Source organism: Balaenoptera musculus, chromosome 9 (genome assembly GCF_009873245.2).
Source record: "Balaenoptera musculus isolate JJ_BM4_2016_0621 chromosome 9, mBalMus1.pri.v3, whole genome shotgun sequence".
Taxonomy (NCBI): domain Eukaryota; kingdom Metazoa; phylum Chordata; class Mammalia; order Artiodactyla; family Balaenopteridae; genus Balaenoptera; species Balaenoptera musculus.
Genome location: NC_045793.1, coordinates 22,034,038 through 22,054,485, shown reverse-complemented (window position 1 = coordinate 22,054,485; position 20,448 = coordinate 22,034,038). Strand labels below are relative to the sequence as shown.

The following is a 20,448-nucleotide window of genomic DNA, read 5'->3' as shown; positions in this document are numbered from 1 at the left end:
GTGGTATTCTTCATTAATCTTTCTTTTCATATGGGGGAAGTTTTTGTCACGTCTTCATCTGCACTCACTGCTTTGTCAGATGGTTAATACAGTGGAAAGAGTAGCAGTTCTTTAATGCAACTATTTGCATTAAAGGAAGGCAGTTCTGTGGATGGTCAGCTTTTTTCCTGTGGTCTTCATACATTGCTAAAGCCTTCATTTTAAGTGTGAGAAAGCTTTCCTCAAATAGTGTTAAACATTAATATACTGGAGAAAATTGCTTATGAACCTCCATAATTTCTGAGTTATATAAGCATCATTTTCCTGCTTTATCAGTCATATATGAGGTAATTTTCTTCAGAAGTGCATGTTGTAGCAAACAGACTAGTATATTTGAAAACTAATGGATTAATTAAATATATAAAAGGCAAACATACTGACAGTCTGTTCTTTTTTTAATGATCAAATATCTGTCTTCTTTATTTATTTTTTATTTATTTATTTTAAAAATTTATTTTACGTATTTTTGGCTGCGTTAGGTCTTCCTTGCTGCGTGCGGGCTTTCTCTAGTTGCGGCAAGTGGGGGCTCCTCTTTGTTGCATTGCGGTGGCTTCTCTCGTTGCGCAGCACAGGCTCTAGATGCGCGGGCTTCAGTAGTTGCGGCACATGGGCTCAGTAGTTGTGGCTTGCAGGCTCTAGAGCGCAGCAGGCTCAGCAGTTGTGGCACACGGGCTTAGTTGCTCTGCGGCATGTGGGATCTTCCCAGACCAGGGCTCAAACCCGTGTCCCCCGCATTGGCAGCTGGATTCTTAACCACTGCACCACCAGGGAAGTCCCTACTTTTTAATTTTTTTTTTTTTTTTTTTTGGCTGCATTGGGTCTTCGTTGCTGCATGCGGGCTTTCTCTAGTTGCAGTGAGCAGGGGCTACTCTTCGTTGCAGTGCACGGGCTTCTCATTGCGGTAGCTTCTCTTGTTGCATAGCATGGGCTCTAGGCGCTCAGGCTTCAGTAGTTGCAGCATGCGGGCCCTAGAGCACGCGGGCTTCAGTAGTTGCGGTGCACGGGCTTAATTGCTCTGCGGCATGTGGGATCTTCCCAGACCAGGGCTCGAACCCGTGTCCCCTGCATTGGCAGGCGGATTCTTAACCACTGTGCCACCAGGGAAGTCCCTCTTAATCTGTTCTTGAAAGTGGTAATACTGACTTTACTAATTGGGGGAAGAAGGAAGAAAAGGGTGAAACTTCAATAATAATGAGCTGTAAATTCTAAACCTAGCTATTAAAAAGGAGAAAGAATTTGCAGGAAACTTCTGAATGTTTAGTGCTTGAATACAGCTTCAGTTTTGCATCTTATTTATAGTATACAAGAACTGACATTTCAGTCTTTTTCATAATACCCCTGTGGAATTAGTAAAAATTTGGATGTTCCCGGCACTTTGCTGGCAGTCCAGTGGTTAAGACTCTGGGCTCCCAGTGCAGGGGGCATGGGTTTGATCCCTGGCTGGGGAACTAAGATCCCGCATGCCGCAGGGCGTGGCCAAAAAATACATAAATAAAAAATAAAAATAAAAATGCCCTTTACCTAAAAAACACAATTAAAAAAAAAATTTGGATGTTCCCTATTTTACATAGGAGAAAGCTGATACAGGGAAAGTTATTACCTAAAGTAAAGTATTTCAATTAATGGGAGAGTTACAAAGAAAACCTCAGGTTTTCTGGTTTACATCAAGTAAGGCATTAGAATCCTGTAACCTTTTGAACCGTTGAAATTGTTATATCTTCATATATAAAAGATCTGATATAAAGTAAGATAAATATAAGTTAAACAATAGTTTTCTCCTTCAGAGGTTTAAAATTTTCACTGATTATATTTAAACCTGCCTATTAAGCTTTGTGATGTAAATAAGAATCAAAGGGAAGCAAATCTTACATTTTGTCAGACAGTACTACTCAAATAAAATAGTTGGTAGATTATGTGGGAGATGATTTCTGAAATATTGGCACAAAATTAATACAGTGAGGAAATTATCATTAATGTAAAACTTGCTAGCATCTTAGTTTTCAGTAGCTAGTTTTATGCTCATTATACTAATAAACCATGCCTGGAGTTATAGACCTGTGATCTAGTTCTGTGATTGTTTTCCATCTTCACTTTGTCACTTCACTAGTTTAGAGATTTTACATTTTTGTGGAATATCCTGTGTCTTTGCTGATTTATGGCATTGGTCCTAAATAAGTTGAAAGTAGCTTCCAGTTGCATTAAGAGCCTGAAAGCAATTAGAAAAAAGGAGCAAGATAATTATTATAAACTTAGTTATGTCATATTATGTCTCTTACGAGTCCTCTTATTCTTAATATTGAAAGAATAAGTGTGTGTTATTTTCACTACTCATTACAGACTTATGAATGAAGTTACTCTGGATATGCAGTTGTTCTATGGTATTCATTTAAAGAAAATATTGTTTCTACTTCAGGTGATGGAGAAGATAACCGACCAGGAATGAGAGGAGGCCATCAGATGGTTATTGATGTTCAAACAGGTGAGGACTACTTGGAATGGAAAGCAAATTCTTTAAAAAACTATACATTATTAAATATCAGGTACTCATAAATGTGCTTCTTTCCATTCCTTACCAAGTTAAGTGTCATTGGCCATAACCAAGTAGCAAAGAAAATAGGCATTATCTACAGGTATAACCTAAACTAAGCAATGGCACGTCAGGGAGGGGAGGCTGCTGCACAAATGAAATTAGATGACCTAAAAGAAATGTAACGTGCAGCCCTTTAGAGCCGTGTGTGTGTGTGTGTGTGTGTAGTTTTATATGTGTTTGATTTCCATAGTATACTGTGGAGTATTTCTGGATTTTTAGTGCATTTATATTTTAATGCCATAATATGGGAATTGTTGCAGTAAAAGAGAATTAAGATATATTTTAGAGGGAGAGAATGTAAAATTAAGTAGCCTAAGTGTTGGTAGATGCATAAATTGCTAAACACTGTCCACAAGCCTATAAGTAATTTGTTTTAGTTAGTCTTCTTTGCTGCCTTTTTAATTTTATTCTGCAACTTGATACTGAAAATTTTCCTTAGGTTTCTACAGCCTAGAACAGCTTAAATACCGTTATATTTAGAGGTTAATGCTAAAATTATAATAGGTTTCAAACTACCGTCTTGAAAAGCAAATAATACCAAGAATTTTGTATAATTTTATTTTATTATTTGGTTTTAGAAAACTTTACCACATACAATGCCAGTATCCACCCAAATAATATTTTACTTTTTCCAAGTGTAATAAAAACTCTGTTCTATTATTGTATTATGCTGACAGTAGTGCTTCAGGAATAAAGTTTTTTTGACTCATTATAATTACTAAGATTATTGCAATGCAGATAATCATCTAGGCATTAATGTATTTTCACAAATGTTTTATAAGTAAAAGGAGGAATTATAATATTTAAAATTAACTGCTAAATTTGTGTAGTAACCTGTGAGTTTGTTTGGGAGTATTATTAGGGTCTCTTTGGAAAAGGTTCATTTTGAGGCATAGGAATTTGCTTTCCTAATCTTGGCCCCTCTTCCCAGACCCCTTCCTTCCCACAAAAATAGGCTTGACTCAGCTGTAGAGTCTTAAGCGTCTTTTTTTCTACCTGAGAGTTCAGTAAATACGCACATGCTTATTTCTCAAAGAACCAGATCTATACAGAAATTTTTTTTAATCCAAAATTAAATACAGTATAAAAAAACAGTTGAAAATTTGTGTTTAGATCGTCTACAGTAGCTTTTCTCCTCTTTTGAACATACAGTGGAATTTATAATGCTGTTCTTCTTTTTCTCAGTCATGATGAAAATATTATTAAATTCTTTTTTTAAAAATTGCTAATAAAATACTAAAAAAGAGTGTTGAAAAGCTCCTTTAATTTTCTAGACAAAATGCTCTTTTCTTTAAATGCGAAAGTAATGTGGTTTACTTTAACATTTAAAGTTCACCTTATCAGGGAGCAGAAGGAATTTTCATAGTGCTTACTGTGTTGCTTATTGTGGAATATGGACTGTATAAAATAGGTAAAATAAATGTGTAAGGAAAGAGAAAGTTTTTCTCTTTTTTTGTAATCCATGATATTTGAGAATGGAAAATGAGAAGATTCAAATGATAGGCAAATATCCTGACAGAACTTTGTGTGAGCAGAGTCATTGACGATTAAATGCTGACTTTTCAGGTCAGAGATCCTTGAAGTAAAATACTTACAGCATATAGTGATAAAGGTCCACATATTTTTCTGTAATATCTTGGTTTTATGCATTAAGGGCAGGGTTTCAGCAGACTCAAGGTCCTTATCCCCATTCCCTTTAAAAAAATATTTCAAGGAGAGGAAAAGAGTTGTTTCAGTATTTACTTGGTTTGCTTTAGAAACAATAATTATAAGAAAGCAATGACTTAAAGTAAGTCATTGTAACTAAGTAAGAATGACTTATTATAGGCATGGGATATATTCCAGATGGAATCTTTAAAGGCATAATCTCTCATAGTTTCTGAGGATTTATTATAGGTTGACAAAGGTCTACAATGAAAAATTGATCAGTATCCATACTTCTGTATGAGCACTAGTTGATAAAAATGTAATAAAAGTACTTTGTGAATATATTTTTAAGCAAATATTTCTACTATAGGAAATTTAGGGGCTTAGCCATCAATAGAGGGATTTTTTTTTCCATTAATTAATTTATTTATTTATTTTTGGCTGTGTTGGGTCTTCATTTCTGTGCGAGGGCTTTCTCTAGTTGCGGCAAGCGGGGGCCACTCTTCATCGCGGTGTGCGGGCCTTTTACTGTGGCGGCCTCTCTTGTTGCGGGGCACAGGCTCCAGACGCGCAGGCTCAGTAGTTGTAGCTCATGGGCCTAGTTGCTCCGTGGCATGTGGGATCTTCCCAGACCAGGGCTCGAACCCCTGTCCCCTGCATTGGCAGGCAGATTCTCAACCACTGCGCCACTAGGAAAGCCCCCCAATAGAGGGATTTTTATTTAGAGCCATTTTGTATCTGTTTCAGTGCTTTTTTCCCACCCCCCCCAAACTTTCTTAATGCTGGGTCAAGCTTTATTTAGGTTCATGTGTGATGATTAAACGAGATTTTGAGCCTTTAACAGGAACCAAAAATTTAAAGTCTGGTAAAACTAAATAATCATGATAGTTAATATAAAGTTGTCCATAACTCAAGTGAGCTTGATGGTCAATATGTTACCATTACCACTTATAGTGTGGAAACACTAATAACTATGTGAACGGTGAAGTTGAAGGGGTTTAACCACATTCAGATGATCCTTTGTATGAGTAATAGGGAGTATGAGTTATAGGGATGGTGTGTAAAACATATTGGTATGGAATTCTTTATAAATATATATAAATGAACTGGTGATGCAATTAGGGTTGGGATCCAGATTGAGATAGAGGAGAAATGCAGCTTCTGAGGATTCAGGTGTCTGGAAGCAGAGAGAAATGTAAGGAAAGATGCCCTAGGACTCAACCAAGTCAGAAAAAGCTTTGAACTTTCATAAGACTCTAGAATAGTGGTTTAGGTTACGTTTAAACAGGTATCTGGTTGTGAGGGTGGGTAATCCAGGAATCTGCTATATCAAGAGAAAACAAAAGGAATTTTAAAAATGCCATTCAAAAGTCTAGTAACTGCCATACCCTGGCATTCCCACTCTTTTGTTTCAGCTAACCATTGCTGTCTATATTCCTTTCTATCACCATGCTCTATCCTCTTAGTATTTCCTTGTTTTCTTAGATGAGGCTTCATGAATGGGCTTTTAGGAGGCCCATGATACTCGTGAAATGGTATGTAATATTTTTATCTGCCTTTGTGGAGTTTACTGGGAAGATTCATTACCTATGTATTTTTTAAAGGGTTAAATATTTCTATTAAGTTTTGACATTACATGGTAAGTAAATACTGCTGGTATTCATATAAAATTTCAAATGAAATTCCTTGCTCTGTGTAAGTGGTATTCATTGTTAAAATAATAGTGTTTCCAAAGTAAACTCTTGCCCACCTTTCCTCTACTCTTGTTTTTTTTCCAGATTATTTGTTGCTAGATATAAGGTGGGTGAGGAAGAGAGTAAAGGCGATAAAGTCAGAGAGATAGTGAGGGGCAATTGTGTTGAGTTCTTTTGTAAGAACTTTAACCTTTACTCATAGTGAGATGATTAAAGGAAAATATTGTTGGGTTTTGAGAAATGTTACTGACTTTGCATTTTAACAAAACAAATTGGGTGAAGGGCAGAAGCAGAGCGACCTTTTAGGAGGCAGTTCCTTACCAGAGAAGTGATGATAGCATTGGCTTTTACTAGAGTGGTGATCACAGTGTTGAGAATTGGTCAGATTTGGGATGTATTTTGAAGATGTCACATACAGCTGACAGGATTTACTGATGGATTGGATATGAGGTGTGAGCGAAACGAGTAATGAATGACTCAAGGTTTTGACCTGAGTAGTTGGGAAAATAGTATAGCCATTCCCTAAGATAGGTAAAACAAGTGGATTAAATATGGTGGGTTGTTCAGCAACTTGTTTTTAGACAGGTTGAGATGCCAGTTAGACATTCACGTATATAGATATGTCAAGTAAGTGGTTAGATATATTGTTTGGGGTTCAGGAGACAGGTCCAGGCAGAATAAGCATTTCCCTTTCTGTATTTACATAGCACTTTGTTCATACTATGGTTTTTACTATAATGATTTCCAAATTGTTTTAGAGTTGCTTGTGTAGGTGTTATGTATCCCATTCCTCTCTATTCAGCTTTCTCCTTTCTACCTCCCATACCCAATATTCTTATTGATGGGAGAAAGACAAGAATCTTGCATTATTTATTTTTATGGCCGCAAAGCCTGGTATGGAGTAAGTGTGTACTAAATATTTGTTGAACTGAATCAAAATTTTAAAATCCATTTTCCTTCAAGTTGAAAAATATTTACTTGGAAACTACACTCTGATATTGCTTTAAACCTTGATGGGTGGATTGTGTCATGATGTCATTTGTTGTAATATGCTGATATTTTTCTGAGGTGAATTTATGTTATTGGTTATACTCTAATATATTTAAATTTTCTGGTGATTCTGTTTGTTCTTTTCTAGTATATAGACTATATTTCCTTAAAGCTGTAGTTCTTATTACCTTGGGACCTAGGTAGAAAAATTAAATGTTATGTAGACTTTGCATTTTTTTAGGGTAACAGTTGGTGCTTTCTGAATTTAATTTGGGTGTAGGAGCAGAATCTGGGATATCTTTGGGATTTTTTTCTCTAGAAATTCTACTTCTGTTGTAAAATTATTAATAGCATAATTTACCAAGGTGGTTTCATATACTTTTATTTCATCATTTATGCACCAGAGTCTTATAACTGCTATCATCAGGTTGATTTTAATCATCTTCAAAGTTGTATTTCTTGTTAAGTCTCTGAAAGAACCTTTTCTAGTCCAGTCTTACTGATATAACAATTAAATATAGTGGTTGGAGGTTGAGTGTGTGGTAAGGAAGTGTGTGTGTGTGTGTGTGTGTGTGTGTGTGTGTGTGTGTGTGTGTTAGAAAGAGAGAGAGACATATCTGGATTTCAATCCTGACTTTACCACCGACTTTTTGTTTGATCTTGAATGAGTTATAATGACAATAAAAACAGGAATAATAAATTAAGTTGCTGTGAGAGTTAAATGAAATAATGTCTTATATGTAAGTATCGATATATATTATTTATATAATATGTATTTTTATATGCAACATATTAATCTACAAATGTATACTGATTAGTTCCACTGAGAGAATTTGATGTAAATTTAGAGATCTTTCTTTTGTGTTTGTTTTTTTGACAGAATCTCACAGTGGAAATATTTTTAAACAATTTAAAAATTTTTGAAAAGCAATTTAAAACAACATGAAAAGCAGTGCTGTGTTGAGGAAAAAAAAATCTCACCCATAATTCCACGTTCTAACTAACCAATATTATTTTGGTATAATTGTTTCATCTTTTGTATATATTGCCCTTATTGATGTTTTAGAAAGGAAAGGATAAATACACTTTTAGATTTTTAGGAAAAAATATTAAAACTCATTTTAAGAACTTTTTCGTTAAGGATTAGGTTGATTTAGTAGTAGAGTGACTTTCCCCAAGTAGAATTTGAAGAAACTAGAAGTTATGTCTTTATAAGGTTGGTGCCTAAGTAGTGAAATATAGTTTAGAGAAGCCCACTCCTTATTTTAAATATGCTATTTGAAGGTTTCCTAAGCAAGGACTCTTAATCTGTTGAAGTTATATACAAAATTTTGTTTGTATGTACATTTTTCTGGAAGAGAATCCATGAATTCAGATCATCAACGAGTTAAGAACATCTTCACTAGACTAGAACTTTTTTTTTTACCTGAGGAGTAATATTTATTAAATACCTAATACATGTAGAGATTGGGATTAGCACTTTTATATGTTTATACGTTTCATTTACAACTGAAAAGGTAGATACCTTCATTTTACAGAATAGGTGGTGCTGTGTCCAGGACTGTGGAGCTAGGATTTGAACACAGGTCTGTAGGACTGTCTGGCTCTAAAGCCCATGTTTTTGCTGCTGTTACTATAGTGGTCCTTAGTTTTCTAATGCTGAAGATACAGTGAAAATCTCAGGTGTGATGGGTGAAAACAGAAAATACAGTAGATTGTGAGGTAAGTCCTGAGACCTCAGCAAATTTTAAATACATAAATACTAATAAAGCATATCACTTCACTTATAAAATACCATAAAGTGAAATTGAAAAACATAGTTGATTCCTTTACATCCTTATTAAAAGCTATTGCAGATATAAAGAGTAAGGAACAATAGCTGACCTAATAATTGCTAACATTTATTGGGTGCTTCCAATGTGCCAGGTATTTCACTAGACTAAAACTTCATAGAGCTTGTTTCAGCTTCTTTAAAGTGACTTGTATTTCGAAGCAATTACTGCTTCCCAGTGTTTCATTTATCTTGTTTTCTTAAATATTAAAAAATTAATAGTCCCTGAATTTTCTTTTCCTTTTTCAGTCTGTAGATATTTTTTTCATTTTGCTACAGCTCTAAGGATAGACTCACCATTTTAAAAAGTACATGGTGGCATAAATTTTACTCTGATTTTTCAAAGCTTTCTTCTATCCTAAGTGAATTCTATTATTCTTACCAGAGAAGAATGTAGTATTGTATTGAATGTAGTAGAGAAGGAATGTAGTATTTTGTCCTACTTGGGAATATATGTCAATTTTATTGATCATAATTCCTATACCTGGCATTTCTCTACTTAGGTTATTCAACTCTGAATTGGGTTTCAACTCTGGGTAAAATAAGGCAAATAGAAAGAGAAAAAGGCATGTCTGTTTTGCTTCAGTGTGGAAGTCTGTCCAGATGAAAACTTAAAATATCCATGGTACCAGGCAATTCTTTGTTCAACTCTCATTGAATTTTAAGAACCTACGGTACCAGCCTTTTTCCCTCTCTCAAGCAGAATAGGTAGTAAGATTTAGGCAAAACCCCAGTATTTGGTATCTATAAAAGAAGTTGCTTGTCACTTGAAAGAACTGTTCTGTGGAAATCTGAACCTCTCTGACTGTACCAATTATATGTAAAGTGCTTTCATATTTTTTTTTAATGCCACATAATGGTTTTCCTTGATATTCTTTAAAGAAGCTATTGAAGAAAGTAGGTAAACATGGGTTTTGGTTTTTAAATACAAATATATTCATATGACTATTTTTGTAGCTACGTATGACACGAATCTTTTTCTTTCATACAGTTATCAGAAAGGAATTCTAAAATATAGCCCTAATACAAAGTATATTGTCATAGGCAGAAAATACAACCTTTTAGCAGGGAAATTACAGCCATATGTTGAATTCACCCAAAAGATCAGTCTCTAGTTTTGTAATCATAGCCTTATGTAAGAAATATAGCTCTCGGGACTTCCCTGGTGGCACAGTGGTTAAGAATACGCCTGCCAATGCAGGGGACACAGGTTCGAGCCCTGGTCCAGGAAGATCGCACATGCCATGGAGCAACTAAGCCCGTGTGCTACAACTACTGAGCCTGCGCTCTAGAGCCCATGAGCCACAACTACTGAGCTTGCGTGCCGCACACCTAGAGCCCGTGCTCCACAACAAGAGAAGCCACGGCGATGAGAAACACGTGCGCCACAAGGAAGAGTAGCCCCCACTCAGGGCAACTAGAGAAAGCCCACGCGCAGCAACAAAGACCCAATGCAGCCAAAAATAAATAAATAAAATAAATAAATTTAAAAAAAAAAGGCTACACAAAAATTCACCAATTAAAAAAAAAAAAAAGAAATATAGCTCTTTTTAAAAAGAGAGACAGATGAATCCAGTTGATAATCCGCTGGGTCTTGAGAGTTCAAGGGAATGGCTAAGGAAGGTAAGGTTAAAGAGCATATAAAATATCTTTCCCCTTCTAATTTATTCTTCCCTTCAAAAATTCTAATTTCAATCTAATGTCCTATTAACTACACTTTCAGAAGGATTAAACTCTTAAACTAAATGTCCTGACAGGGTTCATTTTTATTTTGAATATAAATTTGTGTTTCTTAAAAGTTTTTTTTTTTTAATTTCATTTGTTTTTCTCTTCGTGTCTACATTAAACTAGGAATTAAGCTAACCTCTGTTACAAGCCTAGTAACCCTCCACCTACCTCTTCTTTTTGACACTTGAATTTTATATAAGGTTGGGCCCATGCTATGTCAGTGCATAGTATATGCATTCTATACTGTTTCAAAGTGGAAAGATGGATTTAATTACGAAAATAGTGTGCCATCTTGTGGAGGATTATGCAATCAGCATAGTCTGATTTACCCCTAAGAATCAGAGGAGGAGGATAGATATTGCAGTTGGGCTCATAAAATAAAAAGCCTGCTTCTTTGTGCAAAATGGTGTGAAGAAACTGATGTGTTAACATTTCTACCTTTTTCTTAGTGTATTTAAGATCTATAGATTAGTACTATTGGTAGTAAGTAGTTGTAGGGGTTATTTAATACTGATACAAAAAAAGACCTGTAAAAAAGACTGGTTGCATTTTAGCTTTTGTGGCCTGAGTAATAACTGATTGATTGATTGGTGATTGATTCATTTAGTCTCTGAGAATGAAATTGGTTTGATATCTTGAACATAGGCTATTATTGGTCACTTTATTTCCGATCTTTCTGTTTCCCTGGCTCCTCCTTTTCAGTAAGTCCTATATGCTGCAAGTTCAGATCTGACCATGTCACATCTCTGCTTAAAATCTTCTGTTGCTATTTAATACTATACTGTCTGTGGAGTCAAGTTCAAAACCTTTATATTGTCATTTAACCCATTTCATGATGTGGCCACTACCTGTCTTTTTAACTTATCTCCACTCCACTACTTTTTTTTGTTCTTTTAAAATGAACAGTGTGTTTATTCATCACACAGTTTTCACCACTGTGCATGCATTATTTAATTCTCATGGTAGCTTTAGGAGATAGGTACTCTGTGCCATTTTAGAGCTGAGGAAACCAGTGGTTAAGGAATTTGGTGTTGGTCACACAGCTGTGGTGATAGAGCTGCAGTTCCATCCAAGATCTGCCTGACTTTAGATTCTGTGTCTTTTAAAACACTTTCTGTGTGTTTTTCTGTCTCTGTACCCTTGTTTTACTTTTTACTCTGCTTGAAAAGTCCTCTTCTCTTTCCTTCATTCTACCAACAAAGACACTTTCTGATGCATAGGTCAGATACCACTGTCACCATGAAATCTTCCTGAGTCCCCTCAATCTGGTATATTCCTTTCCCTTTTTTGAACCCCTGTGGTGCTTTTTACCTTTCTTATGGCACTTAGTCTACATTGCATTATGGTGATTAATGTACTTGTTTTATATTCTTCACTAAATTGTAAGCTCCTTGAGGGTAGGGATGATGTCTTCTTTATTTTTATTCTCTAAAGTGCCTTGCCAATTCAGATTAGTACTCAAAAAATGTTGAGTGAACATTTCAGTGAGTCTGGGAGAAATAGCCTCTGTAGCCTGTGCTCCTTTAAGAAAAAATACAGAGAAAGGGCTGCTGCATGAGGAGGATTGTACTGCCCTAGGGATGTACATGAATTGTTATATAACCTATAAGCATGAGAGTGGACATCCAGTAAACCAGGCTACTGCCATGTTGCAAATAATAGCATTTTCTTTTTTCTACTTTCTTCTCACTACAGTTTTGTCTGATTATTTCTATAATCTTTAAAAGTTTTTGGTATCCTTTATGCATTAAATAATATTTTTGCTGGTGTTTGTTTCTAGATAATATTTCATTCCTGAATGATTTAACTTAAATGATTAGATGATTTAATTAAAATTTTGTTATACATTTCATTCAGGTATGTCAAAAGGTCCTGTTACCATCTGATTCATTCAGTTTTACTATTAAACTTTAACTGGGACCACAAAGCATTCACGAACAAGAATGACATCTTGGATTAATTCCATTGGGATGCTTGCTCTGTGCCAGATTTTATTTTGCTCAGCTATCAATGAGGCTGTTGTGGAAATGTGGGTTTTCTTTGCTGTGAGAATTTATGCGTACAAAGAGACCTGCTTTTCAGAAAGAACATTGAGAACCCAGATCCCAAGAGGAAGGGTTATTAAAGTTAGTGAACCAGGGTAACCTTATCCAAAGGGTGCCCAGAAACACTGTAAAACAAAAGGTCAATTGCTATTGCTATTTCAGTTATATACCCCTTCCCTCTCCAGGCTTCAGAATTTAATGGGGTTAATTGCATTTATAGTGAGGCCTTGGCAAATAATTTTTAAGTCAGATGAAAATTCTTTAATTTTTTTCCGTAGAATTCTCAGTATCTGGGTATTACTGTGTGCCACTTGGGAAACAGAATGTTACTTAACTAATGATAATGGATTGTTTTATACTTCTGAGAGATGGCAGTTTTTTAATAGTTTCCATTATTTCACATTTGTACAGAGCCAAAAGTGTTCAAGGTACTGGGTTAGACATGGAAACATACAATGACACTGTTTTCATTGCGTCAGTGGTACTTAGTAACTACAAAGTATTTTGTGTATATGTGCATGTTTTAAAGGTAGAAATGCTGTTCATGCTTGACAGCCTTCAGAATGTTTTCATGTAACTTATATCTGAAGAACTTTACCACCACACTGAGAGTTTGTAAATGAAAAAATCAGGACCCAGGCAAGTTAAGTGACCTATACCTGATTACCCATTTAGCACTAGAACTGTTCCAGTGGTCTGTTCTTATCCGGAAGCATTGTTTTAATTTCCCCTAGGTTCTTTCACTTAGACAATTCACTTAGAGTTTGAAATTATATGAAAATATGACAAAAATCTCTTATAAGACATCTCTATGAATGGCAAGAATTTTCTTAAGTAGTGTTACAATATTTCCAGGTGCATTTCAACCCTTCATGATGGGATGTAATTTAGATGACAGTCTCCGCATATATTGGCCTAGGGCATGTCAGAGAGTAGATGGCTTTATAGTTTTCCTGTAATGTATTATATTTAACTTAAAAAAATGGTAGGCATGTATAACCAGTAGACATAAGATATTTACAAAGGGAAGAAATATTTGAAGAAAGGAAAGGCACTATTATTTTATAAAGCAAGGTAAAAATTTTCACTGGTCACGGAGCAAGAAATGTTTTATCACGTGATAAAGTCCATAGGTATAATAGACATTTCAGAATTAGAAGAAACCAAATTCTCAAGATACCTGGAATGACTTAAAAGTTGATTTCTGAGGATTTAAATCTACCACAATATATTCGGAAAAATTTCCCCCAGTTTCCATGGGAATATCAAGGCTATGCATCACTTTATTCTTAAGATATCTAACTTTGGGCTTCCCTGGTGGCGCAGTGGTTGGGAGTCCGCCTGCCAATGCAGGGGACACTGGTTCGAGCCCTGGTCTGGGAGGATCCCACATGCCGCGGAGCAACTGGGCCCGTGAGCCACAATTACTGAGCCTGCGCGTCTGGAGCCTGTGCTCCGCAACAGGAGAGGCCGCAATAGTGAGAGGCCCGCACACCGCGATGAAGAGTGGCACCCGCTTGCCGCAACTGGAGAAAGCCCTCGCACAGAAACGAAGACCCAACACACCCAAAAAGAAATAAAGAAATAAATTTAAACTCATAATTTAAAAAAAAAAAAAAAAAAGATATCTAACTTTAACTCACAGCTAGTTTTAACCATTGTTTTTTGTATTGTAATAGAAAACAGTTTTAATGTGAAGTTTTTTCAGAAGTAGCTAGATAGCTTTATGTTATATTTTGCACTGTATATTCCTCTGGGATTTCTTTTTTTTCTTTTCCCTTTTTTTAACTATCTGAAGCTGCTTTGTTAAGAAGCTGGTAAATGTAAATTTTTTGTGGCCTGACACAGAAACTCCTAAACTGGCTGCACATCAGGATTCCCCCTGGACACTTTAAAAGTACTGAATCTTTTTACCCACTGAAGACCTATGGAATCCGAATCTTAGGGGATGCCTCCTAGTTATCTTTATATTTATAAATCTCTCAAGATAGTGGTTCTGCAGCAGCCCTTCCGTATGCCTATATTTAGGAAATACTAGTATTTATTTTGGAATGTTAACCAGTTTAAAAATCTCATTTTTAAGTTTACTTAGATGTACCTTCTTAAATGATCTTAGAAGCAATGGCTTGATTTGTGTGCCTGTACTTAAATTTTGTTCTTAAGTTTATTTTTTTTGCACGTATTTTTCTAATTTTCACAGAGACTGTTTATTTGTTTGGTGGCTGGGATGGAACACAAGATCTTGCTGACTTCTGGGCATACAGTGTGAAAGAGAACCAATGGACATGTATCTCTAGAGACACTGAGAAAGAGGCAAGTTCTCAGACTTTTCATCCATCTGTATTACGATAGGGGTGTGGTCGTACACTTCTTTTTCTGAATGATTTGTATTCTTTGTAAATGTCTATCAGCAGTGGTAGCAGAATAATTTGTGGTGACAAGTTTGGTTTAAGTATTCTTGCATTCCAGCTTCTATACCTGGTTCTTCAACTATTGGTTCATGAACAAATCTGTTTTATAGAGATAAATAGAAATGGGTATCTAATATAATTTAGTTTTTAACCACTTTAGTTAAAATGTAACTGTGTAACTATTTTTTTTTCTCATGTTCTTGTCACCTCTACTCTTATTTTGAACATTTATCTTATTTTTATTTCCTCTGGAAAAATGTGCTTTTGATTCTTCACTATCTTACTATTTTGGCCCCTCACTATTTGACTATCTTATCAGTTTTCACAAATGATGTATATTTTATTTTTAACTAAAATTGTATTTATGTATTCATATGTGAGTCTGTCTGTTGAGACATATATACATAAAGCTTTTCCATAGTGAATAGGATGTCTTGGATTTACGGCGTTCTTTTATTTAACTTTTTGAATTAAATAAGTGCATAATTAATTATACCCTGATATAAAGCACATATTCATATATTATTTTTTTAATCATTATAGAATTTTTTATTGTACTTTTTTCCCTCTAAGCAGTTTCAGATTACAAGGTGAAAAATAAACTAAAACAAAACAGTAATAGCAGCAATGAAAAGGGGAGGAAAAGACGTAATTCAAAACCACTGATTTTAATCTAGGAAGGCCATTTTTAAAAAATCTGGTGCTATGTCTTTAATCTTAGGAAATTAGATCCTTGTTTACTTGGTGTGTTCCTTTGTTAATCATTTGGGTAGTTTTTATCTTTTTAAAGAGATCTTAAAATTCTGATTTCTATTTATTATCCCTGTGAAAATGGCCTTTGCCTTTTCAATATTAAAGTACCATTTTCTGAAATGATTATTTTTATCCTCAACAAAAATAAAGACAGATCTTAAAAGAATACATATCTGATTTCTCTTAAACTATTTTAAATCTGAGTTAATTGTATTTGTAATTTTTCTTGCAAGAAGCCTACAATTCATCCTGAAATCCTCCCTCTTCTTCATTGAGGGTATCTAATTAGGGCCTAAAGTTCCACTGGTTCTAGCACTCAATATTGCGTTTCAGATGTTTCTTCCTCTCTATTCCTTTTGGCACTAATTCCAACTTTGTGGTTTCTTTCTTAAACTTTTTTGCTTCCATTGTTGATCTCCAGATCTATTGTCCATTCATTACCACAGTCTTTAAAAAAAAAAAAATTTGGCCATGTGACGCCTCTGCTTAAACCCTATGGTTAGCCTCAGTCCCTGTTTCTGTTATCTACTGCATTCCATATATTACATTACAAGCACCCACAAAACTTTAGTGGCATATAGTAATAAGCATTTATTTTGTTCACAAGTCTGTAGATTGGTGTGCTCACTCATGTGCTAGGAGTCAGCTGACTGTCAGCTAGTCTAGATTAGCTTCTGAGACTACTTGGCTCTGTTCTACATAGCCACTCACCTTCCTCTTGGCTAGCATGAGTCTTATTCTCATGTAGGGGCAGGGCTGCAAGGAGGATGAAGTAGACATGAGCGCTCAATTAGATTTGTTATTGTCCCATTTTCCCAAAAGAAGTCATGGGACCAAATCCACAGTTATTGGGTGATGGGCAGCACTGTCCAAGGGCATAGATACAGGGAAGTGTGAGTAATAACAGCAACAACAATAATAAAGAAGTTTATCTACCTTAGTTCCTTTTGCTTAGAGTAAGAACTTCAAATTTCTCATCATAATTTGGTCCCCATCTACTTTTCTAGCCTCATTGTTTGACGTTATGTGCTAGCCATACTTATAGTTGCTAGAATTATTCAACGTTCTCACCTGTGTTCTTTGTAATAGTGTTTTCCCAGTTTGGAATTAACAGAGGCTGCTCCTCCCATGCACCCAGCTTTTATGTAGTGTATGCCTACTTACTCTTTAAAACACAGTTCAGACTTCAGTTCCTCTGTGAAGCCTTTCTTGACTTCCCTAACCAGAATTAGAAGCTTCCTTTGGTGTGAACACTTAACCCCTTACATTCCTTGAATGGGTTACTGTAATCATTGGTTTACATTTCTGTTTCCCTGTGGAGACTCTGAATTCCTTAAGGCGTGGATCATATGCTTACTCTTTAGTGAGTAAATAGTTCAGATAAGTTAAATAAAAAATTAATGCTGGAGAAAAGCAAAGGAATGACAAATACAGAATTCAGGAGAGTGGCTCTTTTGGCAGGAAAGGGCGATGGATTACAGGGGTCCTCAAAAGTAATGTTAATGTAATATTCTAAGTTATATTTAGAATGCAATTAATTATTTAAAACTAGTACTGGGAAAATACAGAAATTATTTTGATGAGAACACTTTTTTTCTGTTATTTTGAAGTCCATAGAGATAAGTAAAGTGGTGATCCAGTCCTGGAATTCAGATTTATTATAATTTATTACTACTTTCTTCATTTAAACACCTAAAAACCTTTTGTTGATCCAGCAGTGAAGTGAATGAGGATATATGGCTCCAGCAAAATGCTCATTCCTTCCAAAATTGAACAGAGTTTCATTTTGTTTTTTACACCAGTAAGTACAAGTTTTATTGTTTGATGATACCCCAGTGCATATGTTTTAAAAGTATGATATGCAATTAAAAAGCAAAATTACTATGTATAAAATAATTAAGCAACAAGGATATATTGTACAGCACAGGGAAATACAACCGTTATTTGATACTCACTTTAAATGGAGTATAATCTATAAAAATATCGAATCACACAGAAAAACCAAAATTAATTTAATTCACTTTAATTTACTTAGACTAAATAATGTATCTAATAGCTCATGTAGTAGATTGAAAGATAATAGAATGGCTCAGTTTTTAGAATAATTATTTTAAATGTTCATGTAGATATGCATGTAAGTTTTTATCAGTTCAAAACAAATTGTATTTTTAGATTTGCATTTTTATAAATCTCTTTAATATCTAGCTTAGTGGAAGACAGCTAGATTCTCATATGTGCTTTTGCATTTAATCTTTTGCAACGTGTTGTTTTATGTGAGATATATGAAGAAGATTGGACCTCATATTGATACATTCTTGGAAAGGAAACTATTATTTTAATAGTAGCCTTTTTATATAATAGCACATGTTCTTTTTTGATCTTATACCCCAAATTGACAAGTTGTTGTTTGCTTCTTAAAAATAATTGCACTGTAGTCTCTGAAACTATATCAGCTAATGTTTTGTAATTCTGTTACATTAAAATCCACTGATCTGTGTTGCTCTTTGAATGGATCTTTTACCCATGCTTGTTTTTTTGCTCAGTGTGTTGGTCACCTGAAAAATACTGGTTCCCTGAGTTATGCAGGTCTTCAAATGTTGACATATTATTATACAGTATCCCCCAAACCACATTTGATCACTCTTATTAGAAAAATCTTTTAAGTGTTGTGAAGGTGTCAAGATCACAGTGTCAGGTAGAAGTTTTCTAAAATTCTAAATTTGCTTAAAAATGTGCATTTTATTATTGGCAACAAATTTTATCAGTTGTTTTTCTTCAAAAATAACATACTTACTTCATTTATTTTTCAGAAAATGTCTGAATAACCATACTTGGATTGTTAGTTTTCTTTTGAGTAAATTATCATGTTTCCTGGAAAAGGCAGCTACGTCAGCTTGCAACTCAAACAACTGCATAGATGCTTTTCCTTGAGACAACCATCATATATCAAGTAGCACTGTTTTATAGTTTTCTGAATCTCTTTAATTGTGACTTAATAGAAGGCAGCCAGATTCATACCTGCTTCTGCATTCAGTTGCTATATCAAAAGTCATGTAGCCTCTGGAAAATATCACATACACTTATAAGAGAGTAAGAGTGCAAAGACACATTTTTTTATCTTAGTATTGTTATGAATATAACTTTGACTTTGTAGAATCCCTGAAGACCCCAGACTGCACTGAGAACTGCTGCTTTAATCCACATTCCCTTTTCACATATAAACAGTTACCCAAATAATGCCTTAGTAATGTCCTTTATAGGTATCTTACTGTTACCCCAAACCTCTGTCCCTGACCCAGGACTCAATTCATGGTCATGCAGTACATTTCAGTGTCATGTTTCTTTAGTGTCCTTTAGTCTGGAACAGTTCCTTGACTTCTCTTTGTCTTTCTTGACCTTGGCATTTTTGAAGAATACAGGGCAATTGTTTTGTAGACTATCCTTCAATGTGGTCTGTCTGGTGTTTCCCCAGCATTGGATATAGGTTAAGCATTTTTAGCAGGAATGCCATGTGGAGGACATCGGGTCCTCCTAAGTATGTCCTTTCAGGAGACAGGCACATCATGTCAGTTTGTCTGATGTTAGCTTTGATCACTTGCTTAAGAAGGATGCTCACCAGATTTCCCACTCCATAATTAATAAGTAATTTGTGGGGAGACATTTTGAGACTATGAAAATATTCTGTTACTCATCAAACTTTTGCCCTTTTAGCATCCATTGATGCAACTGTTAAAGCTTTTCCCAAAGTGGTTGTACTATTTTATATTCCTTCCAGAAATGTATGAGAGTTCTGGTCGCTCCCTGTCTTCTTTCCCTGTTGAACTGCTTTGGCACCTTTCTCAAAAATCAATTGAGCATATAAGTATATGTCTCTCTTTGGACACTCTAATCTGCTCCATGATCTTTTGGTCTATTCATATTCCAGTATGACACTCCTTCAGGTCAAGTAATGTAAGACATTTTTGTTCTTCTTTTTAAAAATTATTTTGACTCTTCTAGGTCCTTTACATCTTCATATAAATTTTAGAATCATATTGTCAATTTCTAAAACTATTGGACTTATGATTGGAAATGTGTTCAGTCTATAAATCAATCTGGAGATAATTGATGTCTTAATGATACTGAGCCTTCTAATCCATGAACAGGGTTAAATTTCCATTTATTTCAGTCTTATTCATTACCTCCCAGCACTCGGAGTTTGCAGATTAGAGGTCTTTTTTATTTTTATTAAATGGATCCCAGTGTATTTTATTTTTCCATGCTATTGTAAATGAAACTTAAACATTTTTAATTTTCAACTTGTTTGTATCGTGTCACTTTTCTAAGTCCACTTATTATTTCTAACGGTTTCTCTTCTGTTCTATGTTGATTTCTTAGGATGTTTTAAACAAATAGTCCTGTCATCTGTGAATAGAGACAATTTTAACTTCTTTCTTTCCACTCTCTTTTTCTGTCATAACTTTTAATTTTATTTTTTAATGCCTTATTGCACTTCCAGTACAGTATTAAATAGAAGAGATGAGAACAGACATCCTTATTTTGTTTCACATCTTAGCAGGAAAGCATTCTGTATTTCACCATTAAAGGGAAAATTAGATTTTAGGATTTTCATACATTCTTTATCAGATTGAGGAAGTTCATTTCTATTCCTAGTTTGCTGTGAGTTCTTCCTCATGAATATTTGTTGAGTTTATCAAGTGCTTGTTCTACAATATATATA

General features: G+C 34.8%; 1 protein-coding gene across 3 annotated transcripts in view; it reads left to right on the top strand.

The window, feature by feature from the left end:
- MKLN1 (muskelin 1) overlaps positions 1 to 20,448 on the top strand; it is a 359,471-nt gene that overhangs the window by 265,156 nt on the left and 73,867 nt on the right. For all 3 annotated transcript variants that reach the window (XM_036863622.1, XM_036863621.1, XM_036863624.1), the window contains 2 exons: positions 2,453 to 2,518; positions 14,765 to 14,877. In XM_036863622.1, the coding sequence (XP_036719517.1) occupies positions 2,453 to 2,518; positions 14,765 to 14,877 (179 nt within the window). The remainder of the gene's footprint in view (positions 1 to 2,452; positions 2,519 to 14,764; positions 14,878 to 20,448) is intronic.